The 24,560-nt window shown below is 48.9% G+C and overlaps 2 protein-coding genes across 2 annotated transcripts; both read left to right on the top strand.

Annotated features, from left to right (window-relative positions):
- Window positions 1–6,313: 6,313 nt before the first annotated feature.
- Window positions 6,314–18,051, top strand: ERLIN2 (ER lipid raft associated 2). Its single transcript, XM_048928167.1, has 11 exons — window positions 6,314–6,483; window positions 6,564–6,645; window positions 6,768–6,814; window positions 7,571–7,632; window positions 8,386–8,511; window positions 10,379–10,452; window positions 10,834–10,892; window positions 11,898–11,989; window positions 12,323–12,412; window positions 13,910–13,989; window positions 15,062–18,051. Exons 1-11 carry the CDS (start codon window positions 6,377–6,379, stop codon window positions 15,269–15,271), a joined length of 1,029 nt encoding a protein of 342 aa, XP_048784124.1. The 5' UTR covers window positions 6,314–6,376; the 3' UTR covers window positions 15,272–18,051.
- Window positions 18,052–18,839: 788 nt separating this feature from the next.
- LOC125685315 (pyridoxal phosphate binding protein) lies at window positions 18,840–22,860 on the top strand. The gene is made up of 8 exons (XM_048928282.1): window positions 18,840–18,977; window positions 19,187–19,294; window positions 19,368–19,403; window positions 20,016–20,091; window positions 20,361–20,495; window positions 20,696–20,838; window positions 21,399–21,497; window positions 21,622–22,860. The coding sequence occupies exons 1-8, from the start codon at window positions 18,882–18,884 to the stop codon at window positions 21,757–21,759; spliced, it is 831 nt and encodes a 276-aa protein (XP_048784239.1). The 5' UTR covers window positions 18,840–18,881; the 3' UTR covers window positions 21,760–22,860.
- The last annotated feature ends 1,700 nt before the right edge of the window (window positions 22,861–24,560 follow it).

The raw sequence follows: 24,560 nt of genomic DNA, 5'->3' as shown, positions 1-24,560 counted from the left end.
AGAGTGTATTCCTTCAGCTCCATTCGCAATAACAAACAGATTTCCACAGACCATAATGTTTTCCAATGCGGTGTTTATGGAAGCCGTGTGCCATGACTTCACTCCATGGTGTTGCGATGGGGGAAGGCAGCCTCGGTGTGGATGGACAGATGTGGCCGTGGGCACCCAGGGAACCCAACCGACTCGATGCTGAGTGTTTGCAGCCCCAGCACCTCCATGGAGCCCTCCTGGACCCCCACCCAGCACCGCACCGCAGGGAGGTGCCAGAGCACAGCAAAGAGGAGAGGGGGACGAAAACGTTTTGGGATGCTTTCTGGATGAGTTTCAGCCTTCTCTGTTGCTCCTCTCCTTTGGGAAGAGAAGAAAGGAGATGGGAGTGTGTGAGATTTGCTGTGCTGTTCTTTCCTGGCGTGTTCGCTCGCTGTGAGCCGGAGCTGCTGTGCTCCTCTCCTGCCTTCCCTGAGCAGAGCATGGGGACAGGACCCCCTCTGGCACCAACACGTGTGGACACTCAGCCATCCCATGTCCTTGTGCTGGGATGGGGCTGATGCCTGCAGAGCTGGCTGCGAACCCAGCACCTGGGAGCTCCGCTGGGCAGCTCTCCTGCAGAAGTGACGAATTGTTTCTGCCGGAGCAATTGTTACCTCCACGGGGTTTCTGTTCCAGCTCAACACGGCCCCAGTGACGTCCGTGGGTGCGGAGGGACAGCAGCCAGGCCTGACTTCCAAGGTGGAACGAGTCGTTTTGTGTGGAAAATGTCTCTGACGTGAAGCACAGCGCTCGCTCCGAGGCGCTGAGCCGCAGGCATGGAGCTGCCTGGTGTTGGTGAGAAAATGATCGCTCAGCCCAGCCCGACAACAAAACCTCTCAATGCACCCGGGTGGGGTTGGAGCAGGAATGGAGCACTGAGGAATGGAGCTGAGAAAAGACCTCTGTGCCCACCGGTGTTTGTGCTCATTTCCCAGGCTGTGGCTGAATTTCAGATTTGGAATGACTGCTCGGGCAGCAGCAGCAGCTCCTCCAGCTGCAGGAACGCATCGGGCCCTCCGTGGCTGTGTTATGGCTCCCAAACCTGTGCAGCGTGGGCACGGAGCAGCCCTGCTGTATGCCTGGAGAGCAAGGAGCAAACGTGGGCTGGGTTCAGCAGCACTTTTCCTGGGAAGAGCTACGAGAAGAGCTCAGGGTTCCCAGGAGCCCCAGCATCGCGTTGCTTCACCCTCTGCAGGAGGAAAGCTCGCAGCCCTTCGTGCTATGGGGGAAGATCCCGTAGCACTCGGACCCAGTGTGTTATTTCTGGGCTCTGACTCACGCTGCTGGAACGATTCGAGGTTTGCATGCAGCGAGCATTGCTCTCACAGGGGGTGTGGAGAGAGCTGGGGGGATGGAGCCCGCGGTTGATTTACAAGGGGTGCTCAGTTTGTAGGGGATGCTCAGAGCCGCAGTGCAGCAGGAAGGGGTTCAGGAGCCCCCAGGTTTGCAGCTCACGTCTCACTCTGCTGCCCTTCCATTGCACCCGGTGCAGTGCAGTGATTTGCCAGAGGCACAGGGAGCTCAGCCCTACGGGTGCCATCAGCATCTTGCATCCCACCCGGGGGTCCCGTGCTCACCCCTCTCCCCTGCCCGCCGTGCTTTTATCTCTTCTGTAGGTACCAATGGAGCCGTCAGCCCGTGGTATGACAGGTTGCGGGAGCCGGGGCCCCTCGAACAGAGCAGCCTTGTCTGTCAGAGCCGCCTGACACTCCCCATAATGGCCAGATGGATGAGACTCTGAAAGTAGGACCCGGCGCGTTTTCAACTCTATTTTGGGTGAAAACACTTCTTGAAAGATCTTGAAAGGAGCTGGCAGTTGAGGAGTTCCAATGATTAATGAGTGCTGGCTCTGCTGGGCGGGTTGCTCGCGCCGTGCCAGCAGCCGCGCTGCTCCAGCAGCCCCAACCCCACCCCCCCACCTCCCCCCCCCCCCCAAAACCCCATCGGCTCTCCCGGAAATGACACCAACACGACAGGGCCAGCATATGGAAAAAGTTAAATATAAATTACTGCTGAAAGAGGCCTAGCCGAGCGGAGTTAGTTAAAGATGTTTATGGATTCAGAAACACGGGCCTGCATATGTATTTAGAGATGACAAATGTGATTCAATAAGTAAAGAATTTCTCTGTGGGCTGAGGCTCGGGCGCTGGGGGGGCTCCCGGCCGTAAATCTGGGGACAGCCTCCTCCTTCCTTCTCCTTTTTGCTTTTTCCAGGATCAGAGCAAAGCGCTGCCTCTGCTCCCGCATCCGTGTTCCCTGTCCTGCACCCCTGCTTCTTTCCTCTTTTATAGGTTTTCACCCCAAAATGGTTCTTGCTACCACGGCATGAAGGCTGCAGGATGCCCCCCTATTCCCACGCACTCACGCAGACCCAAAATGCTGGCAGAGCTCAGAGCAATGCTATAGGGTGGGGAGGGGGCTCCAATGGGGACCCCCAGCTGGGTGAACCCAGCGCCGATCCCTGCGCCCCTGCTGGACCACGCTCGTGCAGCCGGACCCTGCAGGACTGTCAGCAAATGATTAATGACCAACAGCCCCCAAGCTGGCCCTACCAGGAGCCTGTGCCCCGTGCTTCATGCATGCTTTGCAAGTTGCTGCATGCACGTTCAGCCTCACAGAGCATGGCACGCTCAGCCCAAAGGGGGGACCCCCACAAAGCCCCAAGAGAGTCCAGCACCCAGAGGAGGGCTGTGCAGGACATGGGCTGTCTCCCCATGCCTTCCCCCCCCCCTACCTCCCCTATGTCCCCCCACTGCTTTTTGGGGGTCAGCGCTCGGCCGGACTGTTGACCTCCAGCCACATTCCTTTGTCCTGATTTGATTCGTTAGCAGCGTTTGGCTGGGACACAGAGACAGCTAATGAGGGACTGAGTTTATTGCAGTTTGATTTTTCTGTTAAAACAATACAATAAAATAAATGCGCTTGGAAATCTGGTATGTGTTTGTACATAGGAGATTTATGGCTCTGGAGGCTTCCAGAGAGACGCAGCCTTTCATTCCCTTCCTTATTGGAACAGATCATATTGCAGGGTTTAAAGGGCTCTGGAGCTGTGATTTATTTGAAGGGAGAAACCAGGGAAATCCAACTATCTGTTCCCTGGCTCAGATCATCCAGCGACTCCCGGCCAAGGGAATGGATCTGCACCTCCTCCACGGAGCATTATTTTTTTCCTCCTGTCACTCGCCTTCTCCCACTCTAAATATATCACCGAGACGCTGCTGACTCCTGACCTGGGCTTCAGCACCTCGCCGAGGCTTCCCCGGCCCTTCCCGGAATCCCACAAATAAATCAGTGTCCTGGAGCCCTTCCTGAGCACCTCTGCTGGCCAGGATGGGGCTGCGTGTGGCTCTGCCTCAATCCAGAGCCACTCCTGCTTCCATCTCCAGGATGGAGCCATGGATCCGCGCCACTCGCTGTCCCCCCACTGTCCCCATATTTCCCACCCAATGCCCCCAGTTCCACCCAATGCCACCCTGGTATCCCCTAGTGTCTCCCTGGTCAGAATGAAGCTGTTCCTCTGTGCCAAAAATTGTTTGCTGGCTCCTTTTTTTCTTAAACAATTGCATTTGCAGGCAGGACATCTGCTGGGTTTTGGTGCAAACTCCCCTCGTGCTTCTCCGTTCTACCTCAGGGACTTTGGGGGATGAGCATTTTGGATCCCATTCCCAATGCAGGGGCTTTTCTGCCCCTTTTTGAGGTCCTGCAGCCAGGATTACCCTCTCTTCCCCACGACACTCTGCTGCTGCAGTTGCAGGGATGATCCATGTGCCATTCTCATGCGTGTTCATGCTAAATCTCCTTTCTCTCCCGGGCTGAGCTGTGGTTTCCAAGAACCATTCATCATTTCCCTTTAGAAACCAGCACCGGGGGGCTGGACACATGGCTCCTTTATGCTCTGGAAGGGTGACCTGGCACTCTGGCACCCAGCCACAGCACTGGCGTCTGCAGGGCGAGCTCTGCCCCCAGCACAGCCCCCCCAGGCCAGCCCTAAACTGCAGCACATGGGATGGGGGGACGCTCCCTCGGGCTGGGAAGCAGAGCTTGGTCTCTCCGTGCCCCTATGCTGGTGTCCTATGGAAGGAAGACCCCTGTGCCTATGGCCCAACAGCAGGGCTTGGACAGGCAGCGAGTCAAAGAAAACTTTTCCTGACGTGATTGCAGCGTGTGTAAATAGGTGCATCGAGCACATGTGAGCAGTTTCCTCGTTTCCAGCTCAGGACTGTCAGGGGATGATTAATGGCCAACGCCAGAGAGCTGCCTTGATTGCCAAGTGCTGTATTGTTAGCACTGACATGTAACGAGCCCGGACATACTTTAACACAATTCTGCACTGTAATCTGCAAATAACGTTCGATAGACTTAATTTGTTAAGTATTTCTCCCCCCTCCCCCTGCCCCCTGTCCCCCCCCATGCCTTCTCTCTTCCCACTTTCCCTTTCAAAACCTTGGGAAGTGGATGGAAAGCCCCACACCATCCCACAGCCCTGCAGGGATGGCATGGCATGGGGATGGGGATGGGGATGGGATGGAGATGGATGTGTGAACGGGATGGGATGGGATGGGATGGGATGGGATGGGATGGGATGGGATGGGGATGGGATGGGATGGGATGGGATGGGGATAGGGATAGGGACAGGAATGGGGTCTGAACAAGTGTGATCTTTCCACCCCACTGCTCCCCACACGGCTGCACATGAGGTAACCTTAAACGTCGAAGCAGGAACCACGGGGACAGAGTTTTTCCACCTCTATTCACAACTGTCAGGCAGTGATTAATGGCCAACAGGCTCGAAATTGCCTTTATTGCCAGCTTGGTATTGTTACTTGTGACAGTTAATGAGGTTGGACAGACTTTTACGCAGCAATCACAGTGGGTCTCAGCCTCCCTCCTGCTGTGCTGGTGCCGCCAGCACTGGGACCATCCTGGCTGCCCCATTCCATGCTGTCCTGCCCTGTCCTGTCCCATTCCATCTTGTCCTGGTGCAAGGCAGCAGGTGGCAGGGGCTGAGGGTGACGATGCTGACAGGACTGTCTCAAAGACCTTCAGACTCCTCTCGGTTTTTGCAGTAAAATCCCCAACAGATTTTCACTTCTGTGGGATAAGGAGGAATGGGCAGAGCTGAAAAGGCTTGGAGTGTGGGTGCAGTGAAGCATTTGTTGGTGTTGTAAAAGAGTCTGTGCTGCTGGGGCAGACACTGCTGAATGTTCCTGGCCCGAGGTGGAGGAGTAATGATTTTTTTGGCTTTTTTTTTTTTTTTTTTTCCAGGATTATTACAAATAATATTTACCTTTGTGCTCGCTCACATCTTGATGCTGTTAAACACGTGGCCGCAGCTGGTTTCCTATTCTGGGCAATGATATAGTGCCCATGTTATGCAGCAAAGCCTCTCCTGCGAGCCAGAACACCCCACATTTAAACATCTATTACTTTGCAATATTATATGAGTGCATTTTGCTTCAGCTCGGAGCAATTTCCTAGTTTACTCTTATTAAACTGAGCGGGGCTGAGCAGAGGCTTGTGATTTATGAAACACATACGAGATTCATTAAAACCTTTAAAGATTTAATACATTTTATCAGGGCCTTAAATCTGGGCAAGCATTTTTTAAAAATCTTATGGAGAGAGTATTTCATCTCGGGCGCCTTTTGCACTTATTTAAGAGCTGTAACATTTGGACAGATAGAGCAGATACTTCACTCTCTATTTCTGAACAGCACCGAACCCTTCTGACAGCTTTGCGATATATAACCCTGGGAGATCTATCAATATAAGAATGAAATTAGACTATTTATTGGCACTTTACGATCCCTCTATGTTTTTAAGCCCCCTTCAACAGTTATAGAGGTGGGAATGTAATGCATTTCTGCACTCTGGATGGCTGAGTCCCCGCAGTGGGAGCAGAGTGCTGGTTGCTGGGCAGAAGGGGTGACGTGGGCTGGTAGTGGGGTGCAAACCCTTTGGGGTGACCTTGGGGCGACCTTGGGGTGACTTTGGGGTGACTTTGGGGTTTGGTGATGCCCTTCCCCAGCACAGTGGGCAACAAATGGTGATCCCACATGAGAGCAGCAGCTCAGTTCATGGGGGAACCTCCTGCAGAGCGGCTCCCTGGACACGAGGTTCACACAGGGTGGGACAGAGCCCCGTGTCTTCCACCAGGACCTCGCTCGGCAGCGGGGCTGCGGGGCCGAGGCGCGTGTTGGCGCGGGCGGGATTCGAACCCACAATCCTGAGGACTCCGTTCCTCCGCCGCCCTCTGGCGGCGCGCTGCGGTGTCGCGCATTAGTGACGTCACAGCTGCGCCGTTGCGGGAAGGCGGGCGCAGCGCCGCGTCGTGCCGAGGCCGGGCATGGCCCAGCTGGGCGCCATCGCCGCTCTCGTCCTCAGCTTCCTCGCCGCCGCCTTCCTCTCCGCCATCCATAAGATCGAGGAAGGTCACATCGGAGTCTACTACCGGTGAGCGGCCTCCGCGCCTTCCCTTCTCTCATCCCCGGGCCGGGCCTGCGCTCACGGTCGCTGTTCGCTTCTCCCCGCAGCGGCGGCGCGTTGCTGACCTCCACCAGCGGGCCGGGTTTTCACCTCATGCTGCCCTTCATCACGTCCTACAAGTCAGTGCAGGTGCTGTGGGGCTGGGCTGGGCTGCGTGCCGCCCCGGGTTGCGGGGTTGGGGGTGAGATGCGGGCCCGCGGCGGTGCGGTGAGGAGCTGCTCTCGAAGGAACGTTTCTTCCGTCGTTTTCAGACCACGCTGCAGACCGATGAGGTGAAAAACGTTCCGTGCGGTACGAGGTGAGGTGCTCGGCTCTCATTCCCCGCGGTTCTCCGGTTTTTATGAACGCCTTTTTCATCCCTTTTCCTCCCCCTCCTCCTCCCCCCGTGCTTTAACACACCTGCTGTGCTTTCGCTTTGTGTTTCTCCCCCTCCCCCCCGGCACAAAGTCAACGAAAGGCTCCTTAATGCTTTGTTCCGCTCTGTGCTGCCCGTATCAGTGTCCCTGCACCACTTATTTCCCCCGAGCTTCCACGTATGGAACTGTTGCAGGCGGTGCCAGCAGGAGTTGGGAACCTGATTCTTGGTATGGTCCCATCTCAGAAGGAAACTGCACTGTGGTTAAGTTCAGAGCATGTTTCAATCTTATTTTTTTTTGTAGAATTTAATTGAATGTTATAAAATCTTAGTGAATAAGTTGCTTCCACTCTTGTTGCCTAAACTGAATCAAGGGAAGGACGTGGATTGCTCGATACGGTTGGAAATAGGGAAGAAATCAGTTTATATTTCCATATGGTTGTCACTAAGCCTGGGCTCACGTTTAATGATCCAGTTTGTGGATAAACCGGGAGCGCGGTGCCAGGCATGGGGCTGTACCGGGGCTTGTCGCAGCGGTGCTGCACAGAAGGATGTGAATGTTGTGGTCAGCCCACTAGAGGGGGGTGTGCTCTGCTCAGAGGCTCTCTGGCTGTAGGGCAGATCTTTCCTCCTCCTGCAAGCTTTCCCCTATTTTTTTTTTTAATTATTTTTATTTTTTATTTTCCTTCCTTTTTGCAGTGGAGGAGTGATGATTTACTTTGACAGAATCGAGGTGGTGAATTTCCTGATCCAGAGTGCAGGTGAGTTCTTCCCCTGTGACCCTGTGCATCCTGCCATCCAGAGTGGTGGTTATTCTCCTGCTAGTGCCAGAAGAGGTTAGCAGGCAAAAGCTGTTCATTTGGAGCTGAGCAGTACTGCAAGCATTGTGTGCTTGCATGCTGTATGCCTTGTAGAGCTCTGTATTTCCTGGGTTTTAAACCAGCTCTACCAGACACTTTGTTTATTTTTTTCTTGCACATACTTGTTCTTTGCTACTGGTTGCTTCACTGACAGCTGAATGCCACCCATTGCTTCTTTTGTTTTTTATTATTATTATGGCCCCACTGGGCTTTATGCTTCAGTGAGGATCTTGTAATTTGAATAACGAGATGTGCAACAGGCAGAGAGCAGAAGGTTGGAATGTGACACAGAAGGGCCTGTGCAGCTTTCTTTCAGCCTGTGTATTCTGCAACTCAGACACACCCTGTGCGTTTGCTGGCGAGTGATTTGCAGATAATCAAGAGCAGGCTGCTATTACTGAGATGTCACCCTGTTTACGAGGCACGTGACCAGATATTGGTTGGGGTGTGATGAAATCTCAGCAGTAATTAAAACTCCCCAGAAGAAAGTGGTTGTGGTGCAGCCTCTTCTCTTGTGGGTGCTTTTCTTGTTGCAGCCCATCACTGCGTTTCTTGCTGCTGTGACTGAGCCATAAACTCAGGCTGCCAGCACCCAACCCGCCCTGTGGCCTCTCTCTATCCCAGCTGTTAATGTCAGTTGCACTTCCTTTGCAGTTTATGACATAGTGAAGAACTACACTGCTGACTACGACAAAGCTCTCATCTTCAACAAGATTCACCATGAGCTTAACCAGTTCTGCAGTGTCCACACGCTCCAGGAGGTCTACATTGAGCTGTTTGGTGAGCTGCTTCTCTGACCTTTCACTCTTGGATTGATGGCTCCTTGAATGACATCTCTGCCAGCTATTTGCATTGTCTGCTGGTACAGAAGTCTCTGGCTTCAGCTGGGGAGCTTCTTGCATATTCATCTAGTGCCTGTTCTGTTTGGAGTCACAACTGTTAACCAGTCATATTGACCTCGTTTTATCTTTTTACAGTGCTTCACTGTATTACACACACACACACACAAAAAAAAACAAGCCCAAACCTGTCAGAAGCAGCACAGAATTTAGGGAAGGGAGTAGTAATTCTGCTGCATTGTATGTGTTTAGCAAATGTGACTGGTTGAGTCAGTTGCAATATTTGCTACTCTAGGTGGAAAAGGCAGTCTTTTGTTCTTAGCTGTTAAAAAAAATAGTGTTCCCTGTCTTAATAGCTTGATGATTTTTGTGTTGTGCACGTTGCTGTGGTTCCTGGGTGCTGTAAGTGCTACAAACCAGAGCTGTGTGGTGAGGGCCTGCTGACTTTCCCTTCCTCTCTGCAGAGCAGTGGGAAATCAGGCAGCACAAACACTGGGAGTGCATTATGAGAGACAGCCTGAAGAAAAGTGGTGGTTTCTTGGTAGAAATTGTCCAGTCTCTGCCAGTGCTGAGTGTTTTCATTATGGCTTTGGAGTGAGAAGAAATCCCTTCCAGCATCTGGCAGTACAGCAGTGCTGGCTGCAGATGAAGTGTTACTGTGAACGGTTTGGACCCAAACTGTACAGGATTAGTGGCTGAGATTTCAGTGCCAAGGGCCTGAAAGAGCACAAGGTGTTTGCAAACCACTTCTCTGTTTAATTAGGGCTTTCCAAGAAGCTTGGCTATCCCCTTTCTGATGGGGCCTCTGTACAAAATACAGAACGAGGGCTCAGTTTGCCTCCTGTTCCTTTATGGGGTTGTTGGTGAATGTGCTGGTTCTTTGTCAATGGAGACTCCAGATGTCAGCAGCTGCTGATGACAACTGCTTGAAATGGACTCAAGACAACCAATTTGCACAGAAGGAACTTGTATAAACCCCTGTGTAACTCTTTCAGTCTGAGCTGAAAGTTTTCTGGCTCCGGAGTTCTGAAATGGGGCACAGCCCATTTCAAGCAGACTTATGTCATTCTCTGCCCCCACATCTGCAAGCAGGTGCAGGAAACTGATAACAGCTGTTTCCTAAACTCCTGGCTGAACTTCATTATGAGTGTGAGTTCCAGCTCGCTAAACTGGGACCAAAGCAAATAATCAAGGAGTGCAATGTGATCACTTTCAAGGCTCTTACATTTTTATTTTCCCTTTGAATTTCTCAGCAGGCCCCAACTGGAAACACTGCTATCCTTAGAACTCTTCACTGAAGAAGGGTTTTGTTTTGTGCTTCCTTTTGAAATTTCTTAGCTATGCTGGAATAAACCATCATCCATTCAGCCAAACAGGCTTTACCACTGAAATTGTTGCAACCTATTAAAATAAGCCATGCAGCCATTTTATGTTTCTGCCTTTCCATTCTCTTTGCTGCTGGCACAGATGTAGTTCCTAATCATTCAAGGTTTAGCTGGATCAGATCTGCTCCAGAATCCAGTTGGGAAGGTACCAGTATGGAAGTGAGTTAGAGCACAGATTCTTTGCCATAAAAATGCTGCTTCTGGCTCAAAGGAAATCCAAACTGTAAGTTATTGAAAAGTGAAGAGAACTTCATTTTATGCTTGCCACACTTCTTTAGTCTTTCCCAACTGCTTGTCATTGGTCACCATTGCTTGACATGCTGAAAAAGGTGTGAGCGACACCTGAGGTTAGGGATGGTGTTTCTCAGCCCAGCACTTCAATATCAGCTTACATTTCTTACCTCCTTTCTTTCCTTCCACCAGATCAGATCGATGAAAACCTTAAACTGGCATTGCAGCAAGACCTGACTACAATGGCCCCTGGATTAATTATACAGGTAATCAGGGCTGTCTTTGGAGATGCATAGATCACGAGGGGTAAGGGCTAGGAGGAAATAGCAAGATGTAGCTCTTAGAAAATTCCCTGCAAGTACAGGCTTTGCTAACGTGAGGAATGAGAATGTCCTTCTGTCCCCTCTTAGTTTTGCCTTGTTGGCTTTCTTTAAGTGATACCCTCAATCCTAGCTTATCCAGTTTGTTCCTCCTGTCAGGAGATCATTCAGTCCAGCGTTTGCTCTGCAGAGCATGTAGAAGCGTGAAAGCTTTGTCTGGCAGAGCTCACCACAAGTGTGAGCTCCCCCACCCTCTGCAGCCTTCGGGGCCGTTTGCCTTTTGATTGTTGGCTGCTTGCCTATGTTTTCTTCTGTCTCTCTTTCCAGGCAGTTCGAGTTACAAAGCCAAACATCCCTGAAACAATCCGGAGGAATTATGAGCTCATGTAAGTGCCTGAGACTTGCACCTTTGTGTTACCAAAAGGAGTCGGTCATCCAGATTAATGTGTTTTCACAGCATGCACTGAATCAGAGTGGCCTGTGCTCTGCCTCGTGCTGCCTTGCTGCCATTCAGAACAGCTCTGGTGAGGCTGCACCAGACAAGCTCGTGTCTGTAAGTGGCTGCAGGTCACTGCTGAGGGTGTTACTCCATCTTGAACACTTAGTAGTTATTTGCCCAAGGGCTCCTTCCCCTTGACACTGGCTCTATTTTAAAAAGGCCTCACAGAGCATGTGAGTGAGTGGCAGGTGGATGGATTCCACCACTAATCCTGCTGTTTGACTAGGATGGAGAAACTGTTGATTCAACAGGCTGAAGACTTGCAAAGCTTTGGAATAACTTTCTTTAAAAGCACTTGACATACTGATCCCTTTTCAATGCTGTGAGCCAGCTGCCTTTTCTTGCACTCAATTATTCAGAAATGCTTATGTTCTCTGAGCACTCTGCCAACAGAGTCTGCACAGGCTAGAATCAGTTCCCTCTCATCCATTCTGCCTGACCTTTTGCTGTCTTGGTAAGTCATGTGCAATAAGGTCACATTAGAATCCTCAATCAGTGTGTTCTTATCTCTTGCCATAAATCCAGTTGAGAAAGATTTGCTCTTGGCTCCCATCCCTTCCCTGATTGGGAGCAGGAGCAGACTATTTATATTCTTTTCAGTATGTGTGCACACACACTTTATGTGCCCAAAGTGATAAGGTGGAGAAGACTTTAGCATGTAAAATGCACACATCCATTTGACTGAATGATGATTTCAAAGCTGTATGTGTCCAAATGGAGGAAAATAAGCTGTCACGTGAGATCTTGGTTTAGAAAAAGGCTCTGAAGGTTCTTGCTCTCACTTTCTGTGGCTCTCAACTTGTACTTGAAGGAGGTTTGAGCCAATGGTGGTGTGGTTGGCCAAGCTGTTTTGTGAGCTGACATTTTATAACTGTCTTTTCTGCCACCCCAGGGAGAGCGAGAAGACAAAGCTGCTGATAGCAGCACAGAAGCAGAAGGTGGTGGAAAAGGAAGCAGAGACAGAAAGGAAGAAGGCCCTCATTGGTCTGTATGGCTTTGTCTGACAGCAGTAGCTATTGGTTTGTGGTGGGGTAGGCAGCAAGCAGAAACCAAACTGGGAACAAAGGGAGTTATGCACCTGCTTCACTATTGGCTGATTTCTCTGCTGCATCTTTGTGCTGCTGATCTGATGCTCCTCCAAAGAAACTCAAGTGGGTTCCAGCTTTGCCCACAAATGTAGGCTGATACGTTGTGAGGGCTGAAAATTCTTAGTAATGACTGCCACCAGAAGAGGGTAGGAAGGGCTTCTGGGGGTGAAGTTGCTTTGGCAATAGGATGACTGTGATGACAATGTGGACGTGCTGTCTTTGATTTCAGAGGCAGAAAAAATAGCCCAAGTTGCTGAAATAACTTATGGACAGAAAGTGATGGAAAAAGAAACAGAGAAACGGATTTCAGAGATTGAAGGTGAGTGATGAACAATAAGAAAATGTTGTGTGGTGACTTATCTGAAGAAAATCTTCAGGTCTGAGTCGTTCCTGGTTCTGTAATCTTTCTGTTGAATCTGCATTTTGCTTCTTTGACCTTTTTCTTTAGCAAATAGACTTGACCAGAGGTGGGAATAGGAATGTTGTGGGGTTTTTTTTTTTACAGAGTGTGTTTCTTAAAGCTTTTTGTGATGGTGATCTCTCTAGGAGGTTGTACTGTTAAATTAAGAAGACGTCTCATCCAATGCAGTGCTTTACCAAGCAAATTCCAGGATGTGAAAAGAGGTCTGCATTTCCAGCTCCGAATGGCAAAGCCTTGTTTTCAGTTCCTTTCATTGTAGGTCCTGTCAGCCTTTGCAGAGGTCCACTGAGGAGCCAATTAAGAGTTTTACAGATCAGCAGCTTCTCATTATGAAGTTATTTGCAGAAGTACAATAAGCTTTTATTTCTTATAAATGTGTGTCAGGCCTTCAGCTCTATGCTTGTAGAGGATTCAGGTCTTCATTCTTTTAAGTGTCCCTGATAGGCACTACTGTAGTTGTTAGCCCAAAGAGGAAGTCTCAGGAAAACCATCCTGTTTTTAAGTGTTGTTGCTCACAGGGCTCCCCACTAATCTAGGTAAACAAATAGGATTATCCAGCTGTGCAATTCTCAGATCCAAATTAACATGTATTACAAATATGTGGCTCCCTTTTATGGAAAGAATCTCAAGAGATCACATCAAACCAGCCAGATTAAACTCATCTTAGCCTTAACTTGATGGCTTGGCATCACTTCGGTGTCATCTGACAGATAGAAAGTCAGAAGCCAAAAAGAGGAACGCAGTACAGAGAAGGGAAGTGTTTCTTTCCTTAAATGTCTTTGTTAGGAGCAGGGAGGTTCAGTGTCCTTTGGGATCAGGGCCTTGACACGGTCACTGATACTGCAGCAGAACAGCTCTGCCAACATCTGTCCGTGGGGCAGAGCCTAGAAAGGTTAAATCTGCCTGCCCCTACATGCCAGAGCTTTAACCTCAGTATCCCAGACAGAACCCCATCTGGGGAATTGCATTCACAGCCACAGACTTCATCTGCAGAGCAGACTGCTGTGCAGTTCCTGGAGTCCTGTGCAAATGTCATGGGTAAATATCACTTTTGCAGCCCTACAGTTGTTTTGTTTGCAGCACGAGAGTTAGTGGCTGGCTAGAGAAGAAAGAGCATTCTGTGCCTGTGTGACAGGACAGTAATAAAAACCTCATGTTTATAAAATGCTTTGAGGTCTTCAGTCGCAGATACAATTTATTTAATATTATCCTGTAGCATTTTAGATGTAAAGGCAGATCCCGTTTCTGGGTTTCCAGTTTTGTTCCCTCTTCCCCTTGTTGTGTCCCTTACAGTTCAGATGTGGTGCTTGCTGCTTTAAAAATCTTCCAGCTGTAAATGGTGCTAACGTGACTGGAAACAAAAATCTGAATATGGGAGCATATGTTTTCTTCCAGATGCTGCGTTTCTTGCAAGAGAGAAGGCAAGAGCTGATGCTGAATGCTACACTGCTATGAAAGTAGCTGAAGCTAACAAGGTATTACTTCCTTATGCTGAGCCTTGAAGCAGAGCTCCTTACATTAGGCTGTATAGAAGTACTCAGCAGCAGAGCAGCCTGTCTTTGCTGCTTGCTCATTGTGTCTAGTTGTTTTGGTCAGAAAAAGCAAAACAAAGACAGAGAAGTTATATTTGAGACTGAAACAACAATTATGTCCTTACTTGCAAATTCACTTTTTGCTCCAGACAGATGAATTTGTGTCAGGATACATGAAATATCTGGTTTACGAGTGGAGACAGATCTGGTAGATGCTAATGGGGCCATGACTCCCACTGTAGAAAGAATATCACTCTCAGTGTTGCCCTTTCATGCTGCTGTAATGAGACATGTTGATCCATTTCAGTCTGCAAGCTAGCAAGTAACCCAGGCAGGGGGGAGATCTGCAGAGTGACAGGCTTTAAAGTAAACAAGTATTCAGGTAAAGAACAAATGGAGATGTTATTCACCAAACTCATTAGCCTGGCAAAGCCTTGTTCCTGCAAAAAAAACGAAACCCTAGAGACAGAAAATACATGGATGCAACTGCTGGACTCGTTATTGTCTACATCATGTTCCCAGGACATCCCAGCAGGAAGATTTCCTGTGTTGTAAGGGTCAATAGAAATGGACAGAGGGTCTGAGATGGTTGTGCACAAGTTCTGTTCCAGTTAGATATTCCGTTCACTCCTTTATAATGTCATTATCCTGAAAGAGTGATCTCTGCCTTGTGGAACAGACTCTTCAATCCACTCTGTGGGGGAAAATAAAGGCAGTTCTAGTAGCTTGCATTGCAAGAGCTTTCAGTGAGTTACGTGCTTCAGAGCATCTCCATCTCTGTGGTACATTTGGACTGAACATTTCCCCAGCTGCCTCCATCACTTTCGCATTTTGCCATTCAGTCCCTGGGGCTCAGAGACTTTGCTTAGACATGCTGAAAGAGAGAATTGTTCAGGGAACTCATGGTTTCAGCTGAGAGTGGGTGAGCATGCCCACTAGTGTTCTGGAAAGGTAGATGCCTCCTGTGCCTATGAATGAGTCTGAGCTGTTGGTGATCTGTTTTCTTTTTGTGCAGCTGAAGTTAACTCCCGAGTACTTGCAGCTGATGAAATACAAGGCTATTGCAGCAAACAGCAAGATCTATTTTGGCAAAGATATTCCCAACATGTTCATGGACTATGCAGGTAGCCAGAGTAAATTTGTGGAGGGACTGGCAGAAGGAATCCATGAAGAGGATGGGGCAGGACCCAGCGAGGACACAAAACTGCTTCATAACACCAACTGAAAAGAAACGTTTGTATTTGTTTTATATCAAAAGAAACGTGAACTGGGAAGTTCCTTTTTTTTCTTTTTGTTTTCCCCTTTTCCTGTACTGAAAGAGATAAAATGTAATCCTCTCAATCTTTTGTATGACAATTAGACACAATGACTTTGGTATTTATGGAGTGGTGTTTCTGGTAACTGCTAAGTAATCTGCTCCAGATATGTCTGCTAGATGCACCTCTCCCTTCTGATGGGCTGATAAACCCAGTGATTCCAGAGAGGCTAGCTAGGCTATCTGTCCTGCAGCCAGCTTAGATGGTTAATTAGTTAATTGAGGTTGTTGGTAGCAGTTGGAAGTTTTGAGATTTTGGCAGGAGGGGGGATTGCTGCTATGACCTTTTATTTTCTAGTTGGAAATTTCTAGTACTTAATTCAAACGCCCTTGGAGAAGGAAAAAGGAAAAAAAAAACCAACTTTAAAAAGGTGCTAGACTTTTTGTACACTACCCATGTCTGCTTCAGGGCATCGCTCAGACTGGTGGGTCGCTGCCTGGGGCACTGGGGCTGGCAGTCCATGTGTGCAGTCCATGTGTGCACTGCAGGCCCATCCTGCCTGCAAGGTGTAGCAAAACCATGAAATTACCATTTACTGAGGTCTGAGCCAAAGTGTTTTTCTTTTCAGTAGTGCAGTTGAAACCTTGTGCACAGTAACAGCACTTCAGCTGAAGTGTTGCAGGTTACCCTGGGGGAGATGTAAGCCTTAGACCACGTGTCACACAGGTAGTGGCCCAAACTGCTCATTTTCTGCGTTTTAACACTGGTTTCTTTTCCATTGGTCGTGTTTGGGTAGAGCAGAGGGGAGTTGGTGTTTATCTGCTGGCTGAGGGGCTGAGATGTGCTGGTGGAGGCAGTGCCTGCCAGTGGCTAATTGAACTTAACTTTTGGTGAAACCAGGCTGCAAGCACGGTGCTCGTCACAGTTGTCATAGAGAAAAGCAGAGAGAATGCAATTCTTGTCTCAGGGACCCTGACCTTGCAAAAAGCCTTGCTAGTGAAAAGCTGCTTGAATGATTCATCCCACAGTCACTGCAGTACCTCTGCTGGTCTGTGAGGCCAGTGGAATTTCAGTATTTGCAGTGTTGTGTTAGAGGATGTTCAGAGAAGCTGAAATGAATGGAACGTTGTACCTGGGTGATTTTTTTCTTTTCAGAATGGACCTTGAGAGGAAGATCTCCTAGGAGCAATGGGCTCAAAGCACCATTTTGAAATGAAAAAATCACAGGGCAAGAAATGACAACCTCTTTTCTGGGCTGTTCAAAGAGAAATGTTCATTCTTTGCTCAGAACAGTGAGGTGTGATGCACCTTTCATTTCAGAAAACTGATTCGTTTTCTACTTACCAGATGCAAGGAGGTCTTTTGTTTTACACGTGCAAAACTTGAGGGGGTGTTAAAGGCAAAAGTTCAGGGCTAGAAAACTTTTTTCTTCCTCTCCCCCCCAAATCCATCTGCTACTTGGCAGGAGAGCCTGCTTATTAATTGCTGTTATAGCTTGCAGCCAATGCATCCTTATGAGATGATGAAAGCATAAGCACTAAGTTGGTCAGGACCAACCTGTTGAATTTGTGATCTTTTGCCCCACATGCTTGCTGCTTACGAAGCTTGGTTTCACATTTCAGTGTTTTTAATGCATTAATCATTTTAAATAAGTAATTTACACTAAGATAGAAATCTCATTAATTTCTGCTGCTTTTTTTCCAGTATTTTCATTTCAGTTTTATTTTCCCTGTTAGAAGAATTACAGTTGATACTTGAAAATGCAAAATAAAAGAGATTGTCAGTTTCTGCTGGAGAAAAGTCCCATCTCCTTTATGTCATCTTTGTATTTGCTGGCAAATCTTAAGCTAAGGATAGTTCCATCCTCGGGCTGACAGCACAGTGGTCATAAAACCTGCATTAAGAGGTAGGCTGTAATATTGCTCACTTTTCTAAATAGGTCTCTGCAAGATGTTGAGCAGAGAACAGCAGAAATGTAGGGGTGAGGTAACAGTACCTAAACTTTTAGGGTGATCTCAGTTGTTTGGCATTATTTTGCATCCGTGTTAAGGTTTTCCATTAGTAATTAAAACCTGCTTTTTGTGAAAGTGTTTTCACTAATGAGGGGACACAAAGAAACCAAGTATTAACAAAGGATGTTTTCATATGAGTTCACAGTAAAACAATAGCTTGGAATAAATAGGTCTTATGGATTTTAAATTGAAAACGTTACTGCTGAAGTATTTCTCAGAGGAAGGGGAAGAACAGAAGGAATAGCCAGTATTATTGATTTCAAACTTGCATTTTTAGAACACTTTGGAACCTTTGTGGTTCTGCACCGGCTGAAAACCAAGTAATTTAGTTAACCTATGAACAGATTAACAACAACAAAAAAGCAAGAACAAAGTTGAAATTATACCAGACCTTACAGGCCAGGGTTGATTGCTGCTTTTCATTCGAGTTCTTCATTCTATGTGTAATTTCCTTGATTTTTCCAGAGGAGGTGTGTCACTACATGTAAACCTTTATCCCATTTATCTCTTTCGCTGTCATTCTGTCATCTCTGTGATCTTGCAGTCTCAAAAGGAAGATCTAACTGCTGAAACAGCTCTGCCTAACAAGGAAGCACAGGTTTGCTGTTTGGCACTGCTACAACTGTTGGCAGAGGCACGGTGATGCTTTACCAGTGCAGCTGTGGATCTGTATACTGAATTTAAAAGCCTTTTTATTTTGATACTTGCTATGACAATAAAATGGCCTTCAATTTTAATCGTGGTCTGGTTTTATGGGCCTTTAACACGAGGAGGGGGTGGGTTTGCAGGGAGGCATTACCAGGAGTACAGCTGTGGGAGGGTATGGAGTTGCAGAACTACAGAAAATCACTGTCACAAAAGTTTGGCAAGTGAAGTTAGCGGGAAAATAATTGCCAGGCGTTTTGGAGCAGCTGTGTAAAAACTGTTGGTGCTCAAAGCTGCTGGGGGGGAGGAGGGCAAGTTCTGTGCATGAGGGAATTATTTTGGCTGATGGCTTCCAGCTGGCACCTTTCCATGCAGCTTGGCACTGCCTGCCTGCGCCCCACAGCTGTGGGCTTCCATGGCACAGCCCTGGGTTTACATAGGGCTTATGGGGCGAGCAATGGAGCCTGTTTTATGGTTGATTTGCTTATTTTAATGCTGAGAGCTGTGCCCTACAGCAGCTGTTCTGGATACGGATGGCAATGATTTGGTTTATTTGCAGTGCAGATTTGGTGTATTTGTACATGCAGACACCAAACTGAGAGCGCAGCACGGGCCTCTTCTCCTTCCTCACTGCCTTCGCTGACAGGAAGCTTCACCAGAGCTCGGCAGAAAGCCTCTAAAGCCCTGGGGAGCTGCGGACACCCGGCCTCCCCGCCTGACCTTCCCCTCAGCACTCTACGCCATGACCCCTCCCGACCCTCCCAATATGGCGCCGCCATCCTTCCCATCATGGCGGCCCCGCTTTCCCGCCCCTCGCTGCCATTGGTCTGTGGCGGCGACTGCGCTTTTGGATTGGCCGCCGTGAGGGGGGGGCGGGAACGTCACTCGTGTGTGGCGGAAGTCGGCGCGGCGGCGGCCGGGGATGTGGAGAGCGGGCATGGCAGCCGGGGAAGGGCTGGGACCGGCGCTGCGGGCCGTCACCGAGCAGGTGCAGCAGGCGGCAGCGCGGAGGCCGCAGGTGAGTGTTGCTGAAGCTCTGAGGAGACTTGGTTTCGGGGGGAGAAGCTCTGCGTGCGGAGATAGGCCTGCGAACCGCGGAGGCAAGCCCGCATCGCGAGTGCGGCCCGCCCGTCTCCATGGCAACGGGCCTACCGCCATAAGCAGCGCGGTGTGAGCGGGGTTGCGGGGCTGCAGGGCCGCCCCCGACACTCAGCGTTCTTCCCGCAGGGTCTCCCGGACGTGCAGCCGCGTTTGGTGGCTGTCAGCAAGACGAAGCCCGCGGAGATGGTGCTGGACGCCTACAGCCACGGGCAGCGCAGCTTTGGGGAGAACTACGTGAGTGCAGGCTGTGCTGTGTGCAGGGGGAGCACCGTGTGGATCCTAACAAGATCTTCTTGTGTTCTCCTAGGTTCAGGAGCTGCTAGAAAAGGCGTCGGATTCCAGAGTAAGTGCGTGCTTTTTTGTGTGTGTGTGTGTGTGTGTTATTCCTCCTCACAAAGCTGTGTCCTGAAGGCTGTCCAGCAGAAGTCCTGGCTTTTTGTAGGGAGGTGATGATGGAGGCTGTTAAATCGACTTCTGAAATCTCCGTGCTTTTCGAAGGTTATTCTTAGCTCTGTGCCTCTTCACTCTTCCCCCTACTTGTCTTGCAAGCTCCAGTGAATATATAGCTCTGTGAATATATGAATACATGCACCTTAGTCATAAAATGTCTGGGCGGCACTTTATCTCTCATGATCTCTGCCCTAAGATGGGCACAGTCCTCATTTTAAAATGGTAGCATCTTTATTTTGTGGAAAGCAGTTCGTTTTGTGATTGTTCTCTTAGAAAAGAGCCTTTCCCACTTACCTTGCAATGAACTTTCTGCTGCCACAGCCCTGCTTCTCTTCAGAGCGTGAAGCAGTCTCAGTGCACACGAGTGCTGTCTGAGCTGTGCTATTCAGAGTAAACAGAAGAAGACTGAATATCTGGTATCTTGTTTGTGAGCAAAGCAGGACCTATTGCTGCATGAAAGAAGGAGGAATCCTCATTCAGACCTACCCGTTCCTTTTGCTTACAGATTCTGTCGTCTTGTCCAGAGATCAAGTGGCATTTTATTGGCCATCTGCAGAAAAGTAATGTCAACAAGCTGATCGGTAAGCTCTGTTTATCTTTATTTGTGGTGTCCCATGGGCAGTATTCTCCCATAGTTTAAGTAATAATCATCTTTGTCACCTATGAGTACTGATAATTGCAAGCTAGCAAGAATACCAATTAGCAAATGGAAGAACTTGGTGCTGCCCTGTGTTTTAGTCCTGATTCACTTTGCTATCTCTTGCCATAGTCTGCTGCTAGCTGTGCACAGCTGTGAATAACTATTCTTGTGTTACACAGGCAGCTTGAAGCCTCTGTGTTTTCTCCCTAGCTGTCCCTAACCTGTTCATGTTGGAAACAGTGGATTCTGTGAAACTGGCAGACAGAGTCAACAGCTCATGGCAGAAAAAAGGATCACCTCAGAAGCTGAAAGTCATGGTGCAAGTTAACACCAGTGGAGAAGACAGTAAGTGGCAGACACTTTTTGTGATGACGTGCAGATCTGTCCTGCTGACTTGATAAAAGAAGCAACCTGGATGTGTTGGTTTGTGTTCTTAAGGAGTTTCTCTCTGCTGAGATGATACTTAACCATCAGTTAGCTTCTGCCTGGCTGTGGGGGGGAGTTCTGTCACGGAACTTGGCACAGATCACCCTACTTTTTGCTAGGTAAGCATGGCCTGCCTCCCAGAGACACTGCAGCTGCTGTGGAGCACGTTATCAACAAGTGTCCAAGCCTGGAATTTGTGGGGCTGATGACAATTGGCAGCATTGGACATGACCTTAGCAAGGGGCCAAATCCTGACTTCCAGGTAAGATTTTTGGAAGCAAATGTCAACTGTTGGCTGGCCTCCCATTACACTGAGGGTATAAATCTGATTGTAGATTGCCAATAGAAGCACAGACCTGGTTCAGAGTGGTACAGATCTGTGAAGTATCAATATTAAATAAAGTGATGGGCTCATTTCTGCAAATGCCTGACGCGTGTGCATTTTTTTGTCCCATCTTTTTTCTCAAGCTGTAGCCAGGATATCAACAGTGCACCTTATGCAGCGGTTTTTGTTCTGAATCCTCTGGTCCTGCTTTTTATCTGAAGATAATTATTCCTTCAGCCTCTTGCACTGTGCATAGGGCTGTGTCAGGAAGGGGAACTGGTTCTGCATTTCTTTATCTGCCATAATTGGTTGTGTAGACTTGTGCGTGCCTGTAGTGGGGAGCCTTCAGTGCTGCAGAGCGAGCATCAGAGGAGTGTGGGACCTTCACCTTCTGTGTCAGGGAGGCTTCAAAAAAAGGCAGAAATTGTGATGAGTGAAACCATGAAAACGTATCCAAAATGTCACCAAATGTGTGATTTTTCTCTTCTTCCTTCTAGGTGCTGCTGTCTTTGCGTCAAGAAGTGTGTGAGAAGCTGAATCTCCCCATTGAGAAGGTGGAGCTGAGCATGGGCATGTCCACAGACTTCCAGCACGCAGTAAGTCGTTTCCTTCTGCCCCCCCTTCTCTGTCAGAGAGGGAGCTGCCTTTGTGTGAGATGGGGGAGCATCGAGATCAGCCATCTACCTGCGCTGAGTTCCTTCTTTCTGTCTCCTTCCATAGATTGAGGTTGGATCCACAAATGTCAGGATCGGAAGCACCATTTTTGGAGAGCGCGATTATTCCAACAAGGCGGATGGTGGTAAGGCTCCTGCTGGAACTGAAGGCAAAACAGAGGCCTCAACGGCACGGGGTCATTAGATGGGGAAAATAAGTGGCCTCAGCAGAGGACAGATGATAGGAGACCTCACTATGCATTCTTACTTCCATCCTTGCCAGCTCCAAGTCACGGCAGGGGGAAGGAATTCCTCATAACAGAACAGAGGCCAGAAACGCCTCGTAATTTATTGTGATTATTAGAGAGCACCCATAGAAACTGGAAATGTCTATAACCAAAAACGATAAGAGAAGTTAAGGTTGAAGATGACTGTAGAATCTTGGCTACTTCAGGCACATCGTGAACAGTGACTTTTGGATAAGTAGGTTGAGCAAATGTTTGTCAGGATGGAGTTGCTCCTGGACAAGATGTATCCTCAGCAGTGCGGGTCATTATGTTGTCATTCAGGGCTACATTGTTCATTAAACAAGTTACATGAGAGACATGGAAGTGTTTCCTTTGCCTGGGGTGGCTATTGAGCAATGCTTGGTACTGTAGCACGTGGTGACACTGAGCCTGCTGAAGAGATGGCATCCGTTTAAACAGAGGATGAATAACAAGCACACGAGGATGGGTAAAGAACAGAGTTTTGAGTTCATGGCCTGATGTTTTGGTTGCAGATTGCAAGTGTGGGACTTTTCAGCTGGTGTTTGTTCTTTGTGATGGATGTTACAGGCTTTTCCCATTGGTTACATGCATTTGAAGTGCTGGTCTGGCCTTCACCCCTCTTGCAGGAGGGAAACAGGGCTCTCATTGTGGTAACTGTTCAAGATCTGAGCAGAAGCTCTGCGCCAGCCAGCAGTAACCTCAGCAAGTCTCATGTAATCTGTTACAGCTCTGTGCTCTGGGTTTTTGTGTGCTGCTGAGAGGAGGCATTGGTTGCCAGCAGAAACATCCTTCCTAGGCTTTTCTCTGTGTATGCAATCAAATCTAGCTGTTGGTTTTACTTTCTGACTATAAATGCAAAGAGTGAACTCCAACACCAACCTGTTGTAGCTACGTGGTTTAAAAGCAACATGCAGTCTGAGCTGCCCTCTCTGGAACTGCACAATGTGTTGTTTCATAGTTTCTTAATAAAAAGTGGTGAATTCAAACGCCATCTGTGCCAACTATAAAGCTATTAAAGATGTTATTTTTATGTTCTAGCCCTGAGAGTTGCTGGAGCTTTTTTTTTTGTAATCTGGGCTTATTGTTCGGTGAGATCTGTTGGTCTCTGGCTTGGAGGGGACGGCAGCTGAAGCAGAGCGATGAAAGTGGAGATATGTGAGATGAAAAGGGGAGAAGTGGCTGCCGAGCTGCGTGCTGGGGAGAGCTGCTCTGGAGGAGCCTCTGGGTGGCGCTGCTCCCCCGGCCCTGCGGGGACAGATGGGTGATGGGGCTCACGAATAACTGCTCTCCATCCCGTGGTTCATCCCTTTCTCCTTCATCTCTGAATTTCTGCACTGGTGAAACGTCCTGACCGCGGATTTTGTTTGCAAACTTCACCATATTAAAAGCTTTATTTATTATATGGAATGAACTTGGGACACGCATTCTTCTTTCTGAGTTTGATGCAAATGTGTAAAGACTGCTGGTGTCTCTGCAGTGTTTGTTTGCTAAAGTAGTGCTGCTTATAAAGCTTCCTAAGCTGGAGCAAGCTGCATGGTCACAGTTCTAATGTCTGAGCACAGAAGAGTGGGCTGGATTGATGTTGAACATCTGTGGGAATTGTCTGCCTTTATGGCTTCCTTACACTCCCACTTTTCCTCTCTCAGGCGTTTTGCACTTATTTCCTGAGTTGAAACTCAACCCTCATCATGCTTAATGAAGCAGTTAAGGTAAGCGTGCGGGGTGCTGCGTGCAGGGCAGGCTTTGTCCTGGCTTCCATGCCCTGGAGGTCTGACTCTGCACGGTGGTTCTTTAGGAGCAGACAGGCTCACAGAAGTGTGTGGTCTGCTGGTTTTCCGATCTGTCTGCTAAAGGCATTCAAGGGCTCCCCCAGCTCTGATTCTGTGAGCTCCCAGCTGCAGGATGGGGCTCTGCTCCAGCGCAGGTGGCCGTAGGATGGGACTGGGGTGCTGCTCCAGCAGCTGCAGCAGACTGCTGTGTGGTGACAACGCGCTAAAGAGAGAGGAGAGCAGTGTAGCCACTGCTCCTCTGCTCTGCAGCTGCTTTTCTCTGCCATCCCGCTTGCAGCACGGTTTCTGATCTCTTTGAGAGCTCTGCCATGCTCCTCACATGGTTGGGCCTTCCTGAGGTCAGTGCAGCACCCACAGGCACCTTCTGCTGCTCTTGCACCCTCACTGCCCACCTTGGGCTCCTCCTACAGAGGAGCAGAGCGAGCAAACTGCAGACAAAGGGCTCTTAATGAACCCCTCTGCCCAGGCACTTAGGCCCCCTGCAACACAAGCTTTATTTACATCTGTGAAAAGCACTCTGCTGGTCTGTTGGAGCAGCAGTGCTCTTACTGCTCGTAGGGACAGTGTCACTGTCAATATTTGCCTTGGAGGAATGCTGCCAGCAGATGAAGGCTTGTTTCATGGCCCGAGGGACTCTTCCTCCTCGTGGCTTCAGCACCTGCTGCTGGCATAGAAGCACCACCTCTCAGTGGCAATGGGAATGCACAGCTGTAGGTTTCAGGTAAGCCCCACCAGGTAACACTCATGCAGACCCCAGTGTTGCCCACCTGGGGCCAGCCAAAGGTCCCAGCAGCACAGGAACCCCCCGCAGCAGCATCTGCAGAGCTGCACATCTGCTGCAGGGAACACCTGGGAGCTGGCTGCCTCTGGAAGGAATAAAGCTGGGATGATCCCAGGGTAGGACAACGTGCTGCTGCTGCTTCTTTCATGGCTCTTGGTGCAACGAC

Source organism: Lagopus muta, chromosome 27 (assembly GCF_023343835.1).
Source record: "Lagopus muta isolate bLagMut1 chromosome 27, bLagMut1 primary, whole genome shotgun sequence".
NCBI classification, from domain to species: Eukaryota; Metazoa; Chordata; class Aves; order Galliformes; family Phasianidae; genus Lagopus; species Lagopus muta.
Note: the sequence above shows the minus strand (reverse complement) of the source record. Positions and strands in the feature narration are given on the sequence as shown.